This window comes from Sus scrofa, chromosome 5 (assembly GCF_054392235.1).
Source record: "Sus scrofa isolate SSC_HxYL_T2T_F1_AM1 chromosome 5, Sscrofa_HxYL_maternal_Yorkshire_Landrace_v2.0, whole genome shotgun sequence".
Taxonomy (NCBI): domain Eukaryota; kingdom Metazoa; phylum Chordata; class Mammalia; order Artiodactyla; family Suidae; genus Sus; species Sus scrofa.
The window spans coordinates 89,186,329-89,206,925 of record NC_139387.1 but is presented as its reverse complement, the minus strand read 5'-3'; the positions used below and the strand labels follow the sequence as shown (position 1 = coordinate 89,206,925).

At 37.4% G+C, this 20,597-nt stretch overlaps 1 protein-coding gene across 3 annotated transcripts in view; it reads left to right on the top strand.

Annotated features, from left to right (window-relative positions):
• Positions 1-20,597, top strand: part of LOC110260784 (uncharacterized) — a 566,816-nt gene that overhangs the window by 61,389 nt on the left and 484,830 nt on the right. For all 3 annotated transcript variants that reach the window (XM_084957371.1, XM_084957372.1, XM_084957370.1), the window contains one exon: positions 14,954-15,000. Coding sequence is in view for 1 of the 3 variants with exons in the window: in XM_084957372.1 (XP_084813498.1) it covers positions 14,954-15,000 (47 nt within the window). In the remaining 2 variants the exon portion in view is untranslated. The remainder of the gene's footprint in view (positions 1-14,953; positions 15,001-20,597) is intronic.

Genomic DNA, 20,597 nt, shown 5'->3' with positions numbered 1-20,597 from the left:
CTTCCTAACATCCCTTACGCACATTTTATGGTTTTGATGACTCTTTTTTCTTTTTTTCTTTTTAATTTTATTTTGTTTGAAGCATGTTCATGATTAAATCTGTATGCTGGCTTATTTGAGTGACTGCTCTCTGATTGCGGTTTCCTCAGTCCTAGTTCTTCCTCTTCTTCTTCTTTTTTTTTTTCTTTTCTTTTTTCTTCCCTTTCCTTCCTTTCTTTTTGGTTTAGAGAAGCCCTTTCAATATTTCCTTTAACCTGGGTTTTGTGTTGCTGTATTCTTTAAGTTTTTGTTGGGAAAAATTATTATTTCCCCTTCTATTTTAAATGATATTCTTGCTGGATAGAGTATTCTAGGTTGCATATTTTTTCCTTTGAGCACTTTAAATATCTCTTGCCATTCCCTCCTGGCCTGTAGTGTTTCTGTAGAGAAATCAGCTGATATTATTATGGGGGTTCCCTTGTAGGTAACATTCTGTTTTTCTCTTGCTGCCTTTAGGATCCTCTCTTTATCACTAACTTTTGCCATTTTTATTATGATGTGTCTTGGTGTGGGTCTGTTTGGGTTCAGTTTGTTTGGGGCCCTCTGTGCTTCTTGTATCTTGAATCCAGTATCCTTTAGATTTGGGAAGTTTCCAGTGATAATTTCTTCAAATATATTTTCCATCCCCTTATCTTTTTCTACTCCTTCTGGAATTCCTATTATGCATAGATTGGCCTGCTTTATATTATCCCATAGGTCTCTTATATTGCTTTCCAGTTTTTTGATTCGGTTTTCTGTCTATTGACCAGATTGAGTGATTTCCATTATTCTATCTTCCATATCACTGATTTGTTCTTCTGCATTATTCATTCTGGTTTTTACTGCCCCTAGTTCAGTTTGCATCTCTGCAAATGAATGTTCTAGTTTTTCTTGGATCCTCCTTATATTTTCTAGTTCCTTTCTGAGGGTATCTGCATTACTGTTCATATCTTCTCTTAATTCCTTCAGTATTTTCACTATTTCTCTTTTGAACTCCAGGTCTGTCTGACTGCAGAGATCTGTTTCATTGTTGACTGTTTTAGGTGAGTTCTCCTGTTGGTTTGACTGGGGGTGTTTCTCAGCTTCTTCATCTTGCTTGTTGTTTTCTTTCTCCTGAGGGAGTTGTACTCTCCGTTATCGGGCAGTGTTTGCCTTGTCACTGCCGTGGAATATTTCCTGAGGGCTGGCGTTGTTGGTCAATCTTTTTTGAGGCAGTGCGGCTTTTCTGGAGTGTTGATGGGGCTAACAGTGTTTCTTTGAAGCAAAGGAGGACTTCCTGAGGGCAGACAGGACTGGGAGGTCCACACCACGATGGTAGCAGATTTCACTTGGTCATGCAGAGCTTGATCTGGTGTTTTTAGGCTGTGGGGTTCTTGCAGGGGTTTGGCGGTGTTGGGCAGCTGTTCCTCAGGAGTGCATCACCCCTTGGGGGCTGGAGCAGCTATCTGGGTCACTAAGAACCTAAGATGCTCTTCCCTAGGGCAGCCCAACTCAGAAGGACAGCCTGAGAATGTAGGCGGATCTTTTCACAGTCCGGCCAAGCTTGTTGCAGCTTTTCTGGGCTGCAGGGGCTCTTCCAGGGGGCTGGTGGTGCTGAGCCGTTATTTCGTGGAAGTGGGGCACCCCCTGGGGGCTTGGGAGGGTAGCAGGGCCGTTGGAAACCCAAGAGGCTCCTCCCCGGGGCAGCCCGACTCAGAAAAACCGTCTGAGATCTTTTCCCGACTCGGCCAGTCTTGTTGCAGCTTTTCTGGGCTGCAGGGGGTCCTGCCTGGAGCTGGCAGTCCTATGCAGCTGATCCACTAGAGCATCCCCTGGGGGCTTGGGTGGCTAGCAGGGCCACTGAAAACCCAAGAGGCTCCTCCCCAGGGCAGCCCAACTCAGAAAGACCGTCCGAGAATTAGGCAGATCTTTTCATGGCCTGGCTAGGCTTGTTCTAGCTTTTCTGGGTTGCAGGCCTTTTCTCAGGGGCTGGTGGTGGTGTTTGGTGCTGCTCTGCAGAAGTGTAGCCCCTCCAAAGGGCAAGCAGGCCTGTGCAGGGACTGCCCCTGCGGTGGTAGGCTTCAGGCAATTGTTGAGGCCAGCCCTCCTGAATGGCAGGCAGCCCCAGGTCCGGCAAGAGCGTAGGGGGTGGTGGGGGTGGGGGGAGGGGATGCACTGGGAGGCACAGCTTTCAGCTAGCTAGCAGGCCTGTAAGCTTGCTGTGGCGTGGGGAGTATTCTATGGGGACCCACCCCTTCTTCTCTCCCCTCCCCAGCACGGGCGCAGACCAGGCTCTTCTCCCAGGTTCCCTCTGATTCAGCTTTCCACTTCCCCGCCCCTAGAGTATTGTTCCCTTCCTCTGCGACAGCTTTGTTTTCTAGTCTCCCAGGCAGTCTCTGCCCCGTCAAATGGTTTCTAGACCTCCCAAGCAGTTTCCGCTCTGCCCTGCCCCCCCAGCCCGGGGACTAACCTCTGGAGCCGAGGTCTTGGTGCCCAGCCCCCACCCAGGCGTCGCCCAGCCCTTTCTCGGGGACTAACCTCTGGAGCCGAGGATTCGGTGCCCAGCCCCCACCCAGGCATCTCAATTTTTTGTGACTGTGCCCGTAGTTCAGATGGTCCGTTGGGTTCTTGATCGGCTTTTCCGTACTCCAACTTACTGCTACACTCTTCTCTGCATCTGGAGATTCCTCCGGTTTGTTTGATCTTTCCCCCGGTAGGTGACTTTCCAGGGTGCGGGATCCCTTTCTCCTCCGCAGTTCCCTTTCGGGAGTACCCGTCCCGCTCGGATTCACCTTCTCTCACTCTCCTCTTTTCTCCCGTTCTGCCCAATAATGTCACGAACTTCTTGCCGTTATTGGAGTTTAGTTTCCTCTGCCAGCGATTGGTTGCTGTTCTGTGCGAGTCATTTATTCTGTAGATGTGCTTTTTTTGTTGTGTTTGTGGGAGAGGGCGAGCGTGTCCCCCTACTCCTCCGCCATCTTGTCCTCTCTCCTGAACCACATCTTCTTAATCCATTCATCTGTCGATGGACATTTAAGTTGTTTTCATGTCTTGGCTATTGTGAATAGTGATGTGGTGAACATAGGGGTGTATGTATCTTTTGATTTCTGCTATTATATTTATTAATTTCCTATATTTTCAGTTTCATTGACTCTTCTAGAGTTTTAAGGTATAAGCTTAGAAAATTAATTTTCAGCCTTTTTTTAAAAAACAAGCTAGTAAAGTATAAATTTTCTTCTAAGCATTACTTTAGATACCTCATAATTTTTGATGTTTGTTCTCATCATTTATTTCAAAATATTTTTGAAATTTCTTTGTGATTTCTTCTCTGTCAGTTTTTTTTTAGTGCTAAGGTTTTAAGTTTCTAGATATTTGGGGATTTTTTTTCAGGTATCTGTTTATCTCTAATTTTTAATTAATTTCTTTACTAATTTCTTTTCTTTTCTTTTTTTTTTTTTGTCTTTTTGCCATTTCTTGGGCTGCTCCCACAGCATATGGAGGTTCCCAGGCTAGGGGTGTAATCGGAGCTGTAGCTGTTGGCCTACACCAGAGCCACAGCAATGTGGGATCCGAGCCATGTCTGCGACCTACACCACAGCTCATGGCAACGCCAGATCATTAACCCACTCAGCAAGGCCAGGGATCGAACCCGAAACCTCATGGTTCCCAGTCGGATACGTTAATCACTGCGCCATGACGGGAACTCCATCTTTACTAATTTCTAATTTAGTATGACTTAATCCTTCTAAACTCATTCATATTTGTTTATGCCCAGCATATAATCTACATTGATGAATTGTAGGTTCTTAAAAGATTCTGTAGTTATTTGGGTATGGTGTTCTATAAATGTTAATTAGACCATGTTGGTTTTAATGATGTTTCAGTTATCTATGTCTATGTAACAAATGTCCCCCAAATGTAGTGGCTTAATACAACAATGTTTATTTGGCTCAAATTCTGCTATTTAAGCAAGGCTTAGTGGGAACACTTTACTATGCTCCACCCAGCATCAGCTTGAATATCTCAAAGGTAGGCTCCACTCATCATCAGCTAGTTGGGTCTGCTTTGGAAGGTGGAAGTTGATATCATCTAAAGCTCCTCAAGTGTTTATATTTTAATGTGTTCTCATTATGCAGTCTCTGCAGCATGGTGGCACAGGGAAGCTGTTGGTTTATATCACCCAAGTTTCAAGTTATCAGAGAGGGAGAAAGCCAGGTTGAAGCTATACTGCCTTGTTTGACGTAGAATTGGAAGTCATTCAGCTTACTTCTGCCATGTTCTATCCATTGGCTGCATTCATATTTTAAGTTGCTATGTCTTCTTGAAGAATTGTTATACGTATCTTTTTCCCCCCCATATCTTATAAACTCCACAGAACACTATTATCTTTGCTTTAAATAGTCAAAGTTTTAGAAAAATTGAGAAATTAGAAAGTCATTTATATCTATCCATGTATGTTTTTTGCACACTTCATTCCATGCAGATCTAAATTTCTGTATAATATTTTCCTCAGGCCTGAGGTATGGGAGTACTATTTATGAATTCTCTCAGATTTTATCTGACTATATTTTGTCTCAAATTTCAAAGCAGATTTTTCCAGATGGAGCACTCTAGATTGATGATGTTTTTCTTTCAGTGCTTTAAAAGTGTCATTTCATTGTCATCTGGCTTCCACTATTTCTAATGAGAAGTGAGCAGTCATTCTTATTCAGCTCTATGTCACAAACCTTTTTTCTCTAGTCCCTTTTAATATTTTCTCTTACTTTTTAGTTTCCAGCAATATAACTGTGATTATGCCTAGGTGTGGTTTTTCTTAGGTTTATCTGGCTAGAGTTAGTTGATCTTCTTGAAGAATTTATGGCCATTGTTTCTTTAATTTTCTTCCATCAGTACCTTTTCCCTCTCCTTCTAGAATTCCAATTACATATTTATTAGATAATTTGATATTGTTCTACAGGCTACTGTGGCTATATTCATTTTTTTTCAGTCTTAATTTCTTTTTTGTATTCTTTGGTTTAGATAGTTTCTTTTGTCCAATTTACAAAACTAATCTTTTCATATACAATGTATAATCTATGGTTAAGCCTATGCAATGAAATTTTCATTTCATATAGTTTTTTTGTGTTCTAGAATTTCCATTCCATTTTCTCCCTAATTTTAATTTCTATTTTAAAATTCTTTCTCTATTCACTCATCATGTACTTATAATAGAGTATCCCCTTGGTCTACATGAGGGGTTGGTTCCAGGATTCTAAACTCCATGGATGCTCATGTCCTTTAGTCAGCCCTCTGTATCTGCACATTTTGTATCCAGATTCAACCAATTGCAGATTATAAACATAGTACGTGATTCATGGTTTGTTGAGTCTGTGGATGGGGGGACACACGGATATGAAGGGCCAACTGTATATTTATTGAAAAGTTTATGTATAAGTGCACTCATGCAGTTGAAGCCCCTGCTGTTCAGGGGTTTTTAAACTATAATTATCTTAAAGTACTTATAAGTTAATTCCAATATTGGTGCAGTCTGGGTTTCTACTGACTTTTTCTTCTGGTTTTGGGTTTTAATAAGTGCTTCTTCATCAGTTTAGTAATTTTTTATTGTATGCTAGACATTCATGATGCTGTTTTGTTGAAAATCTGATGGGAGTGTGTCTGAGATTATGTCTTCCATTAAACAGTGTTGGGGTTTTTTTACAGGAAATTTACACAATCAGCTAGATCCTACTTTTTTTTTTTTTCTTTTTAAGGCTACACCTGTGGCATATATAAGTTCCTAGGCTAGGGGTCAGATCGAAGCTAAAACTGCTGGCCTATGCCACAGCCAAAGCAATGGGGGATTCAAGCCCTGTTTGTGACCTACAACAAAGCTCACTGCAATGCTGGATCCTTAACCCACTGAGTGAGGCCAGGGATTGAACTCATATCCTCGTGGGTCCTAGTCAGGTTCATTAACCCCTGAGCCGTGAAGGGAACTCCCCTACTTGATTTTTAAGCTTTCTTTGAAAGAGTCTGGACTAGTCCTTAATCCAATGGTAGGATAAGTCTTTACCAAATAGTGTCCATTCTAGGGTCCCAACTAAATGCCTGGGCTATTCAGCCAAGTTTTCTCATTTGGCTTGTCAAAACGTGAACATCTCTAAGTATTGTGAGAGCCTGGAATCTGCATTATTCTCATGGCCCTGAAATAGTTGTTCCCTAAAAAACCCTTGGAATCTTGCTCTGTTTATGTACAACTTAGTATTCATCCAGAGATTAAAGGGGATATCTATGCAGGTATATGGGACTCTTCTATATAGCTCTCTCTTGATACCTTTGCTCACAAATGTCACTTTGCTTTCTCTACTTGTCAAGATTTCTGCTCTCTGTAGGTGATCCACTGTCTGTGCTGCTATTTGTAAAATGCTCCTAGGCAGAAAGCCAGAGAAATATGAAGTTCCCCTCATGCCTTTTTACTTTCTCAAGAATAATACCTGTATTGTTTTGTCTAGTGCCTAAAGCAGATTCTTCATTTGTTTTTGTTCAATTTTTATTGAGGCATAATTGACATATTATGTCAATTTCAGCTGTACAGAATAATGATTCAGTATTTGTATACATTGCAAAATTATTTTTGTTCAATTTTTGAGTTGTTTATTGTTGGAGGGTAAATGTGATACCCATTACTTTGCCATAGCAAGACTATATGTCTAAACATGTCAAATTTGAGATGTCTATTAGGTAACTAGATAGCAAAACCATGTGGAAGGTTGTTTAATACATGAAATTGGAGTTCAAGGATGAGGTCCATGCTGGGGACATAAATTTGGTATATTCATTTGCATATATAATATATATAAAGATTTGAAGTGAATGAGCTCTCCTAAAGAGTTGGTATAGATTGAGAGGAACTGTAAGGACAGAACCTTTTGGAAACTTTAAAATATCAGGGAGATGAGGAAGAATCAACAAATTCAAGAATAAAAACTATATAATACTTTAAACTGATATAGGAAAAAACTTTTGACAAAATCCAACACCTGTTTCTGATGAAAACCCTCCAGACGGTAGACATAGAGGGAACCTACCTCAGCATAATAAAGGCCACATATGACAAACCCACAGCTAACAACATTCTCAATAGTGCTAAGATCAGGATCAAGACAAGGATATCTGCTCTCACCACTTCTATTCAACATAGTTTTGGAAGTCCTAGGCGTGGCAATCAGAGAAGAAATAAAAGAAATCCAAATTGGAAAGGAAGAAGTAAAACTATCACTGTTTGAAGATGGCATGACACTATACCTAAAAAATCTTAAAGACCCTACCAGAAAACTGTGGGAGCTCATCAGTGAATTTGGTTAAGTTGCAGGATACACAAAAATTGACTGCATTTCTGTATGCTAACAATGAAAAATCAGAAAGAGAAGTTAGGGAAACAATCCCATTTACCATCATATCAGAAAGAATAAAATACCTAGGAATAAACCTACCTAAAGAGACAAAAGGCCTGTACTCTGAAAACTATAAGACACTGATAAAAGAAATCAAAGATAATATAAACAGATGGAAAGATATACCATGCTCTTGGATTGTAGAAATGACTATACTACCAAAGGCAATCTACAGATTCAATATTTTCAAAATGACTATACTACCAAAGGTAATCTACAGATTCAATGTAATCCCTATCAGATTACCAATGGCATGTTTCACAGAACTAGAACCAGTTTTTTTGTTTTGTTTTTGTTTTGTTTTGTTTTGTTTTTGCTTTTTAGGGCTGTACCCACAGCATATGGAGGTTCCCAGGCTAGGGGTCGAATCAGAGCTACAGCTGCTGGCCTAGACCACAGCCACAGGAATGCCAGATCCAAGCCACGTCTGCAACCCATACCACAGCTCACAGCAATACCACATCCCTAACCTACTGAGTGAGGCCAGGGACCAAACCTGCAGCCTCATGGTTCCTAGCGAGATTCGTTTCTGCTGTGCCATATTGGGAACTCCTAGGACCAAATATTTTAAAGTTTTTTTGGAAACACAAAAGACCCCTGAATAGCCACAGCAATCCTGAGAAAGAAAAATGGAGCTGGGAGAATCAAGCTCCGTGGCTTCAGACTATATTACAAAACTACAGTTGTCAAAAAAGTATGGTCCTGGCACAAAAATAAATATAGATCAATGGAACAGGATAGAAAGCCCAGAAATAAACCCAAGCACCTATGGTCGATTAATCTATGATAAAGGAGACAAGAATATACAATGGAGAAAAGAGTCTTTTCAATAAGTGGTGCTGGGAAAACTGGATGGCTATATGCAAAAGAATGAAATTAGAACATTCTCTAACATTATACATAAAAATAAACTCAAAATGGATTTAAGACCTAAATGTAAGACCAAAAACCTCTTATAGGAAAAGATAGGTTGAACACTCTCTGACATAAACCAAGGCAATTTTCTACTTAGATCCACCTCCTAGACTAATGACAGTAAAAACAGAAATAAAGAAATAGAAACTAATTAAACTTAAAAGTTTTTGCATAGCAGCAGAAACCCTAAGCAAAACAAAAAGACAATCCATATAATGGGAGAAAATATTTGCAAATTAAAAGACTTGACAAGGGATTAATCTCCAAAATATACAAACACCCCCTTGCAGCTCAATATTAAAAAAACCAAACAACCCAGTCAAGAAATGGTCAGAAGGAATCACAATATATAAAGTTTTGTTTACACCCTTCATTCGTGTGAAAATACAGTAATTATAGTATAATATAAATCCTCCTGAAAGTAGAAATATGGTGGTCCACTTTCATCACTCCTTTGTCAGAAACAAACTATGTGATATACAAGAAGTATGGCTCTAGAACTGTCTTTTAAGGTATTGATACAAGATGTACACAAGAGATGGAATAGGACCCTTTACATTAAAAAGGGCTGCTTGTGCTTGAAAGACCAAATTGAAAACACTGCAGAAAACTTTGTGGCATGCTTCCTAGGAGATTCCAAGTTTATTTTCTAACCCTCCTACTAAATTTTTCATTTGTCCAATCTTACTTTTAATATCTGAGAAATTTTTTCTATCATCTTATTTGTGTTTATGGATACATCTTGCCTTATGGAAGATATTAATCTATTTTTGAAGTTTTCTTCTGCTTCCAGCATTGAACATATTCCTCCAAATTACTCAATCTGCCTTTTGGTTTGCTTTTGTTTTTCTCTTAAGTGGTATAGTCTTTCTTCAAATGTCAGTCGATCTTGGTGGCCCCATCACATTCATATTTAATAGCTAAGAGATTCTGCATGTGCAGGTTTTTAAATGACACGCTTCATGACTGGGTAATAGAAAAGGCAATTTCTTTGGAAGATCACATCTGAGAGATCATGTATATACACATATATGTGATTTCCCCCCCAAGTGGGTCAGTTTCTCCAGAGAAAATTCTTTTTTCCTTTTCTTTTTTGGCTGTACTTGCAGCTTATTGAAATTCCTGAGCCAGGGATAGAATCTGAGCTGCAGCTGTGGCATCAGTCACAGCTGCAGCAATGCTGGTTCCTTAACCCTTTTTGCTGGGCTGGGGATCGAGCTGGTGCCACCCAGAGACAAGTTGGATCATTAACACACTGCACCACAGTGGGAACTTCCAGAGCAAAGTTCCTTAATTCACCGCTTGACTGTTGCAAAATCTTGGCTACCAGTATTCTGGGAACAAAGTTAAGAATAGGGGTTCCCACATGTCACCACTCAGTATGTCCCTCCCCTTATTTTCCCATTGTTTTCTTTTAGTAACACACCTTCCCCCAGTTCTCACTGATCCTGGTGTTCCTAAATCCAGGGTCTATTTCAGTGTATAAGAGAAGAAAGCCTTCAACCTTCCGCCAAGGTTGGGGAAACATAGTCATTCAGTTGGTGGAGGAAGCTGGTGGCCCAGGAATTCCACTGTTTCTTATTCAGCCTTTTTGATCAGTTCTCCCAAAGCTCCATCTGTACATTCACTTTCTGGAATACTTGAGGAGTCCAATTACTGAGACTTTCTTGGATTCTGCAGCCCAAATCAGTTTAGTTCTGGCCCCTATGGCCCAGTTTGATTTCAGCTTTCTCTGGTTTGTTAGTCAGTTCTCCTTGTCCATCTGCTTTCTTGTTTCTATTTGTGTAGCTTTCCTCTCTTCTACTCTTCTCTATACCAGTGAGTTTTTATCTAACTTCTTTAATGCCATTTTAGTGAGGTTTCAGGAAGAGAGTCAAGTTTAAGTTCTATTTTTTCAGTTTAACTGTAATTTGACTACCTTGAGTTTTATTCTTATTTAGGACTACGTTTCTCTATTTAATTTCAGATCCCTTTCAACTTTAGAAGATCTTTCTTAGTACAGAAAATGTTTCTCGTATTATATCATTGGTTAAAGTGTATGTTCTTTTTTTTTTAAAGCCATTTTCTTAGGATCTATCTCTGGGATTACCTTCGCTATGAGCCACACTTGACCTTCCCCAGCAGAGCCAACCTTTACATTCTCTAAATTTACATAACTCTTTAAATAATCCTATGCTATAGCACTCATCATAGTGTTTTGCCAAGTGAGTTTTGTTTTGTATTTCTCCCCTAACTACAAATCCCTCGAGGCACATTTTATGCAGGTTAATATAGGTAGTGGAATGAGCAAGTGAAATAGTGTGGTTTAGAGAGGTTACTAATTAGATGAAGAAGCCCAAAGGAGAAATGAAGAAAAAAATTCATGAAAATGGGAAAATCTGTTACAGTAAAATGACAACATTCTAAGTCCCAATTGAAGGCTTATAGAGAGATAGGGCAGGAAGAAGCATGATAGGAGTTAAGAGCACTTATCAGAAGCCAATGAGGGAAAGGCTTTTACTGAATGAAAAGAACGTGTGTATTGCATTGTGGGGAAGAAATCAGTAAATGACATTAGATAGGAAAACAGTCCTGTAAAGAGAATACCAATGAATTCTTTGAATCATGTCGTTCTAAATTGAGCCTCAAAATTCTTCTTGCTATTTATTATCTCTTTTAAGAACCATGATTTAACATGAGACCTAGTGGTTTGGGCAGCATTGAATGAAACTATATGGTATTGAGCATGACTGAGGATGAATGGACAGGGATTTTGTATATTTCTGTATTGATAAAATAATTTGGTGTCCGCATTTCTATAAATATGTTGGGAGGTGGTTAGAGAAGGGGTTTAAATGAGATATCCACTAAGATTCCAGCCTTGGGTTGTGGTGCTTACAGTGATAACTAAAGAAGAAAAAGCTTATTGGCAATTAATATCAGATTTAAAAGTTTAGTGCTTATACCTAAAGTATAGGGGAGGATGATTATATATAAAATTTCAATAAAAATATTTTTGACCTGAATCATATGAAATGACTATTTGATTCACCCAAATTTCCTTGAGAAAAGCAGATTTAGCCTTGATCTCTTAGTCAACATCTCTTGACCTTTTTAGTGCCATCTGGTGAAGCTTAAATGAATAAAATAAGATGTACAGAATTACAAAGAGAACATTATATAGTTATCAAAATATTAAATTCATGGCATAGACATATATGTACATCAATAACATATTAAATTACAAGACAACACACTTAAACCATAGCTAAGTTAAAGTTAATTTTATTCACTAAAGACAATATTAGCATAAAGGCTTTTGTTGCTCAGCTTAAATGAGAACCTTAAACTCTGGCATGGCATCTGACTCATCTCTTTCAATGACTGGCCAGGAATTATATATAGGGAATACTGGAAAGAAACGTGGATCTGGGTCCCCTTTGTGAGAACATGTGACTTTCATGGGAAAACATTTGGAAAATTTGGTGACTGAATGACTATGAACTGCAGAGTCGCTCAATTGTCAGTTACCCATATCTCATGCTGAGCATCTGTGAGCAGGAAGAGAGTAATTATCTGCAATTCTAGTAGCAAGTTAGCTACTATCATAGTTTTGAAGTCGTTTTAAGTATAAATGATACTTTCAGATATCTATAATAACTTTATGTAGTGAGAAATACAAATATTTGTAATTTCTATTGGTAACAAATTTATAGATAGAGCTAATATGGCTTTGATTTATTACCTGTATTTATCCTTGAGGGAAATGTCAAGTTAGAGTCTAGTGAAAAAGAAAAGATATAATTATTTTTCTCCCACTCATGATCATGAACCTCTCAAATTCTATCTCTGTACCTCAGGTTGAGCTTGTTTGTCTTAGATTCTTTATTCTAGTCTCATTCATGACCCTCTACCATATTAATCATGGAGTTTTAGACAATAACAATGGAACCAATCTCAGTTCCTTCTCTGCTATATTGCTTTTGTTTAATTGGTATTGAATCTTGAAGAAGATGTTTTATTCTAGTTGGTGAAATCTGAGGAGAGTGAACTAGGCCAGAAACCATGGAGTCTGGTTGTTTTCACATCTAAAAAGTGACTTGCTGTTAAGAACAAACTTGCCCTGCTTTTCTTCAGGACTTGAGAAAGGTTGAGCCCATTTTTGTTTCCATGTTGAACCTTTTTCCTTGTCAACCACAAGGAAAGATCTGAATCAGAGGCACGTGGTATGATGTCTGGCCCCCAGAGGTATAGTTAGCCCAAGAGAGCTAGCCTGCAAAGCACACTCTGAATTTATGGTTTTAATCAAAGCAACTAGTCTGGAATTGTTTAGTTTCTTTTCTCATGTTAATGGAGATAGTGTGTAGAGAAAAAAGAAACTTTATTTCTGCTATAGGCTTAGATCCAGTCAGAAAGCTGTAGTGAACCCTAATCCTGTAATCTATGTTGAGTTTTCTAAACATATACATTTCATATATGTATAATTGAGCTATGTATAGTAACAATCATTTTAATGGAAAGTAGCTTTACAACGTTTGGTCTAGTATTTCTTCCAAATATTATGGCTTTGAGGCCATCCTTATAATTTAAAATTGAACACATTGTTCAAAAGTTGAACACATTGTACCTAATTCTCCATGTGCAATGTTTTCTGAGGTTTGGAAAAATAGTGAAGACTTTCATTTTGTGTGGGATTCTCAAATGAGAACAAGGAATAGGGAGTTAACGGTTTGAGTTTGAAAGCCCTTGGGTTCTACTTTTGTTATGCAGTAAGTCTCCATGATCACAAAATTGGTACTAGAAAAAGCCTACTTTTAAGAGGAGTCCATTTTAAATAGTGACAAAAATTTTAAGATGGTGAAAATGGATCTAATTAGGGTATAAGCTTAAAAAAGAAATTAAATCATTGAAACTAGTTAATTTTATTTCACATTACAAAATTTAGCTTGTAACTATGCACTGATTTAAAATAAGGGATGATCAAGTGTTGGTATTTTGGCATACATTTTGTGACAAATATGTTGGTAGGATATGACATACTTATCTTCACATTTTTTATTTTTCTTAGTGTGATCATATCGAGTTTTTTTTTTTTTTTGCAAACATTTTCAAGGGCTTTAACACTTTTCCCAATAGTCATGTTTCATATTTTATATTCAAATTATTTTCTTTGAGGTGCCTGTTTTTCCATTTTCATTTTGTAAGACCTAAGTTTTCCTTTTTAGTTTATTTTCTTCATGTTGTCAAATGTTGAGGAGGCTGAATTTCTGTGACGACAGATGTTAGCATGGCATGTGGGAAGAAATGTTGAGTGGTGACTAATTTCATAGGTGTCTTGTTCATTAGTGAAAATTTTCAGGTTTTAGCTATTGCTCCTCTCTAGCCGAGGGGTATGGAGAAATAATCTCCTAATTCCCCTTTAGAATATTACTGAAGAGTAGAAGAAATATGAAATTATAGTAGCACAAGAGCCCAGACATACTGGTTGAAGATCTGGCCTATACCAGGAGCAATTTGCAATAATCAAATTGTAGAAAGAGCCTTGAGGAGGAATGTGGGATTAAGCTCGTAAATGGTAGCATATTTCTACCTATTCCTACCATGTCATCTACCTTGGAGATGGAATTTTCACTGACCAGTTGATAGAAGTAAGAGAGTGTCTTTTGCACACTGTCTTCTGTATCTATTCTCTAAAACCACCTATGAAATTGTCTTTATCTCCAACTCCCTGATATTCCTATTATCCATCAAATAATACCTCTAACTCCATTTGGAGAGAAACATTTTCTATAATACACTATAAGCAGGTGCAGTGGACAACCAGTGATATTTTCTGAGTAGACATGTACAGACTATAATAATAATGGTTATTTATTTATAACAACATTGCTGTTACTACCAATAACAATAGTGGCTAACATTTGTTGAACTCATACTATATAGCAGGAATCTGTGAGATACTTACAACAATTCTATGAAGTGTGTGCTGGTATTATTTCCATTTTACTAATGAGGAAACTGATACATAGAGAGGTCCATCGTCACATAGCCAAAAAGTGGAAGGTCAGAATTTGAATGTACATATTGGATTCCAGGGTCCACAGGGTAAACACTGTGTTTTACTGTCTCCCTGTAGAAAGAAGGAGCAGAAACTGAAATGGTCATGAGAACTTAATACACATTTAGATTTCATGGATTAATGAGACGCTAAAGGCAGTGGGGCTTTGAAAGGCTATTGCCACTTAAAAAAGGCATAGTATAAAGAATATGCGTGGAGTTCCCATTGTGGCTCAGCAGCAATAAAGCTGATTAGTATCCATGAGGATGTGTGTTTGATCTCTGGCCTTGCTGAGTGGGTTAAGGATCTGGCATTGCTGTGAGCTATGGTATAGGTTGCAGACACGGTTCGGGTCTGGCGTTGCTGTGGCTGTGGCATAGGCTGGCATTTGCAGCTCAGATTTGACCCCTATCCTGGGAACTTCCATATGTGGAAGGTGCAACCCTAAAAACGGAGCCAGACAGCTTTGGTTAAAATCCCCATCCTAACCACTTTAAATGTTTCATTGTTTTGGGGGTGGATTAATGCTCAGTATTGAACTTAGTAACCATTGTTATTTTTCTCTTCTTAGAATCTCTACTTCCAAGAGGAGAATTGACCCTGAGATCCTTTCCACAGGTAAGTGACATAACATGGTAGAAAAACACATGCATGCTAAAAGGCTAATAAGCCTTAGGTGAAGTTAGAAGATTCAGGGTATAGACAAAATGTTTCTGAGAAACAATGAGAAAGAGCATGGCTTCTTCTTGTAGTACCTTCTTCTTCTTTTTGTCTTTTTAGGGCTGTACCTGCAGCATATGGAGGTTCCCGGGCTAGGGGTGGAATCGGAGCTGTAGCCCCTGGCCTATACCACAGCCACAGCAACACCAGATCTGAGCCATGTCTGTGACTTACACCATAGCTCATGGCAACACCAGATCCTTAACCCACTGAGCAAGGCCAGGGATCGAACCTGCATCCTCATGGATGCTAGTCAGACAAGAGAAGGATTCCCCAAAGCTGAGAGGAGAGAGCTATATGGAGAGGAGTTCATGAAAGCAGAGCATCCAGTAGGCCCCAGATAAAAGGTGCCTTCTTCCTGTCCTCCAGGCTGACGGTTGAGTTGCTTGGGAACAGGATGGCTGAGGTGCTTCGATATTGTGCCCTTGGTACCCAAGAACATAGAGCTATGGCAGCCTCACAGAGAGTCCTATTCCTTGACATGTCAAGAAAGCTGGAGGAAAAAGAAACCCATGGCATTCTCACCATGGAATGGAAAAAGCAGGGACATCTGCAGATCCTGAAGTGGCCATTTAGATAGAAATGAGGACAACTTCTTACTAAGCTGTGTGGGGATGGCTGAATATCAGTTGAGCTAGTGGATGTCTCAGTGGGTATCTGTGTAGAGAGGTGATCTCAGTATTAGATCTTCTCTAGTTCCTCCCCCAAACCAATATCTTGGTACTTTGTAAATACCCCAGAACTTAAATACGACTAAAAAGAAGAGAAGTAAGCTGCAATTTTGGATTTATAAAATTATACTCCTATCCGGATGTATTTATGTATTCCTATTTATCAGATGTACACTTTAAGTCCCATAGTTACTATAATGCTTAGTCCTTAAAAGTTTTTGATTTTTTGTCTATTCTTTAGTTAATCCTTCTAGAAAATTATATTGTACCCAAACTGTCCATTTTATTGAGCATTTACATGTACTTATATATTCTTTCCCTGTCCCTCTAATTTTAAAAGCAAGGAATATACACTTTGGAAAAAATTTACAAGTTTTCATCTAGTATAGAATGAAAAATGAATCTTCCTCCTATCCTTGTCCCTTAGTCCTACCACTGCTATCAGTTTCTTGTTTTCCTATGATACCATGTGTACATGTTCTCATATATATATAAAATATAAAAACAGACCCACAGTTATATTTTACACGTGGCTCTGTAACTTGCCTTGTTTGTGTAACAAGATGACTTGGATATTATTCCAGAGTTGAATTTGACATTCTCTTCTAGAGAAGCTGCATGATTTGTTTAAGCAATTTCTACTGATAGGAATTTAGGTTGTTTTCATATTTTTGTTATCAGTGATGCTACAATGAAATGTTCTTGCATATTTCCTTTGCACATGTATTTGAGCATACCTGAATAGTAATTATAGAAGAAAATATAGGAATGACAGTTATGTGTATTTAAAATTTTGACATTGCTTAGTGGCCCTCAGATGGATTATACCAAGTGAAATTACCATTTCAATTTATGAGTGCCTATTTCCTCTTATTATCAAACATGATTTTTTTCTCATTTTATAAATGAAAATAAGTATCTTACTGTAGCTTTCATTAAAAGATTAATTTGCATTTTCTTTTTCTGTTGTTTTATGACTTTGCTCACTCTTGTTGACTTTTATGTGATCTTTATACATTTTATGAAATTAGCCCCTTGTAATTTATATTGTGAATGTTTCCTTTCAATTTATTGTTTTAGCTTTGACTTGGTTTATTTCTTTAGACGGTTTAGACTTTTTATTCATATGTAGTTAACTCATCAATCTTTCCTTTTATGGTTTTAGTCAGATCTTCTGTACTCAAGAGATTTTCTTTCTAAACCTCATGCTTCAGTATTTTTTTCTGTTTTTATTTTATGTTTTAATCTTTCTTGTTGTAAAGAGGAAAGCAGACTGTTAATTGCCATCCTATGATATTCCATTTATAATGGTTACGTTAAATTGTTTTCCTGATGAATAATGTGCGATTGGATAAGATTCTGCTTTGTAACTTCAAAATAATGTTTGAATTGTTTAATTTAATTGCAAAAATAATTTCTTCAAGGAAGAGAATCTTCAATATATTTTTTCATCCTCCAAAAGAAACCATCCAGTCTGGTTGAGTTAATTATAACAAGATTGGAGTTGGGAGAAGGTCAGAGGGAGTGTTTAAATTTAGTGAGCAAATGCAAACTATGACAAACATGGTTTATAATTTTATGTGAACAAAGACAATTATCTAGGGCCAACATTCTAAAAAATGTAGTTTCCTATAACAAGAATTTATATTCTCAACATTCTACAAATCAACAGTCCTTGAAATTATTAAAACAAACCTTTGAATATTATAGGAAAACTGTCTTGTTCTGTAAACTTAGGCTGAAATTCCACTTTAAGATAACATGATACAGAATAAGTATAGCTTTAATTTAAATTTTATGGTAACTGGTATATAGATATTTTTTAAACTCTTTCATTACCTAGCTAAAACAAAGGGTAATGGCTGGCTCAGTACTTTGCATTTTTAAAAGCACTGTGTTAACAGTTCAAAGTTTCTCATTAAATAACATTGAAAGCATTACTATCACTACAAATATTTTTTCAATTAAGGCTGAATCAAAGACCTTGGGCACAGAATAATGTATTTTAACTGATAACAAGTAATGAACTTAGGCTATATGACCTTGCAAAAGATGGCACTTTGAATTTAAATTTAACAATTGATGAAAACTCTGTTGCAAGAATACTTCCTATTGTCCTGCCTACTAATTTTGATCATTCTTAAACATTAAAAATTTTAGTTTTTATTTATACAACAAAATATGAATACATTCACTTTTGGAAACAAGAAAGATAAAAGACAAAGCTAAAATCATTTTGCCTCTACTCCTTCACCTGTTTTCCTCTCTTTCAACCCCAACCTCAGACTGTTATGAGTTTGGTGCTCATGTTTTTGAGACTTAATCACTTCTTCACTGAACAGTATTTTCAGATCTATTGAGGCTGAAACATTTCGATCTTATTAGTTTCTTTCAACTGTTTTATGGTATTCTGTCAAATACATGTATACACGATCATATTCCTCTATCAGTAGACACATCGTTTTCTTTTAATTTTTCATTATTATAACATTATAATTAATATGCTAATAAACGTCTTCTTATGCACCAGTGATGATATTTTCTTAGGAGAGAATCCTCAAATAGGAATTTTGGGGCTATAGGGTATGAGCATTTTGACTTTGAATGGATACTGTCATTCTCCTCTGAAGTGACTATACTAATTCATGCTTCCATCAGCAGTGTATGAGGATAATTGACTTCACTATAATCTTTTTACATTTGATTTTGTCAGACTTTTAAAATTATTGCGAATTTGGTGAGTATGGGCTAGTATCTTATTATTTTAATTTGCATCTTGCTGATTACTATTCAGTTTATTATCTTTTTATATGTATAGTGGTCATTCACATTTCTTTTTCTGTGAGTTGCCTGTTCGTATGCTTTGCTCATTTTTCTTCTGGACTCCTTTTCAATCTCAATTTTCAGTGTCTTATAGGATTGTTAGAATTCTTCATTTTTCTAGATATTAATCCCTTTTACATGATTTGCTTCAACTGATTTATCTGGTTTTATTATAGTTTTTAAAATATGTAGATTGGTATCCTTCTTCATCTATGGAAAATAATCAGTCATCTATTTCTTCAAATATTATCTTTGCTATATATCTCTTTTCTCCTTTTCCAAATTAATTTTTTCCCTCTTTCTCTTTTTTGTCTCTCTGCTTGTCTTTCCAATTTCTATGTTTCTCTTTCTTGCTTTGCTGCATTTTGAGTAACTTCTTTTTTTTTTTTTTTTTGTCTTTTTGCTATTTTTTTGGGCCACTTCCGTGGCATATGGGGGTTCCCAGGCTAGGGGTCTAATCGGAGCTGTAGCCGCTGGCCTACGCCAGAGCCACAGCAACGCGGGATCCGAGCCGCGTCTGCAACCTACACCACAGCTCACGGCAACGCCGGATCGTTATCCCACTGAGCAGGGGCAGGGATCGAACCCACAACCTCATGTTTCCTAGTCGGATTCGTTAACCGCTGCGCCACGACGGGAACTCCTTGAGTAACTTCTTAAGATTTGTTTTCCAATTCAATAATTCTCTCTTGCTTTATTCAGTCTGTTGCTAGATACATCCAACTGAATTTTTAAAATTAGATAATATATTTTCATTTTTTTTAATCTTGTGGGTCACATTTTATAGATTCTACTTCCCTTCAGATATTTTTAATCTTGACTTTATTTCTTCAAACCTTATAAGCTTATTTGTTATATAATTTTTGCCCAGTTATTCAAATATGTGGTATTTTTGTGGATGTCTTTGTGCTGGCTGTGTATGTTCCTGTTCTCATCATGGTATCATGTTTCTTGATGGGCTTGGTTGTTTTTTACTGATTATCAATTGTCCTTGAAAAATTATTTGTGGGGATTCCCTAGGGCTTAGGGTGAAGCTGTCTCCTCTAGTCAGGATTTGCATTTGTTTACCAGAGGCATAAACAGTTCAGAATCACTTTAAACTACTACTAAATTTACAACTTGGGATTTTCTGGACCACCCTATTGATATGAGTTAGGGCTCAAAGTCTATGTAACAGCTCATTTGTGGTTACCATTTGTAAGAGATAGATTTTTCTTATTCTCTTTTTCTCTCCACAATTTTCTCAGTCTGAAATCCCACCCTCCTTAAGTTCCCTGTGTGTGGATTATCATTAGGAAGGTGCATTACTTCATAGTTTCAGTTTAATGTGCTTGTTTTCTATTTGTTTTCTCAGGTCAGGAGGAGTCTGAACTTTAACATATATACTCCATGCCCCTTGATGTCATCTAAATTGCAATTCCATCTCACCTGGATCAGCAGATGTCCTCAGGGAAAAATCAACTTTGTAGCTGTTTATCTTTCTAGATATTTACTTTATTCTAGAGTTTTTCTTGTTATTTCATCCTCATTATCTTTTGAGGTTTTTGATGCTCATAAGACAATGATGTTAGCAATCAGAGTTGGTATGAAATACCCAACCTGCCATTTCTGGAATTTATAGGTTTTGGGAAATCTTTAAAATTTATCTGAATCTTAGAGTTCCCTTGTGGCACAGAGGGTTAAGGATCCAGCATTGTCACTGCAGCAGCTCAGGTAGCTGCTGTGGTGTGAGTTCAATCCCTGGCCTGGGAACATGCCATGGGCATGGCCAAAAATTTATCTCCAAATATTTTTTCCTGAAATTAAAAAATATCACCAGGATATTTTGAAGTGACAAATTTTTAAAATTATTTTTTCCTGTTATGCAGTAAGTCCTTTTGGTCTACTTATTTCAGGATTTTTTCCCACCAGCTAAATAAAATTTTCATTTTATTATTTCTTTATTTTTCACTTCTGTTCCATTTCTTCCAATCAATTCTTTAGAAACAGTCCTTCATATCT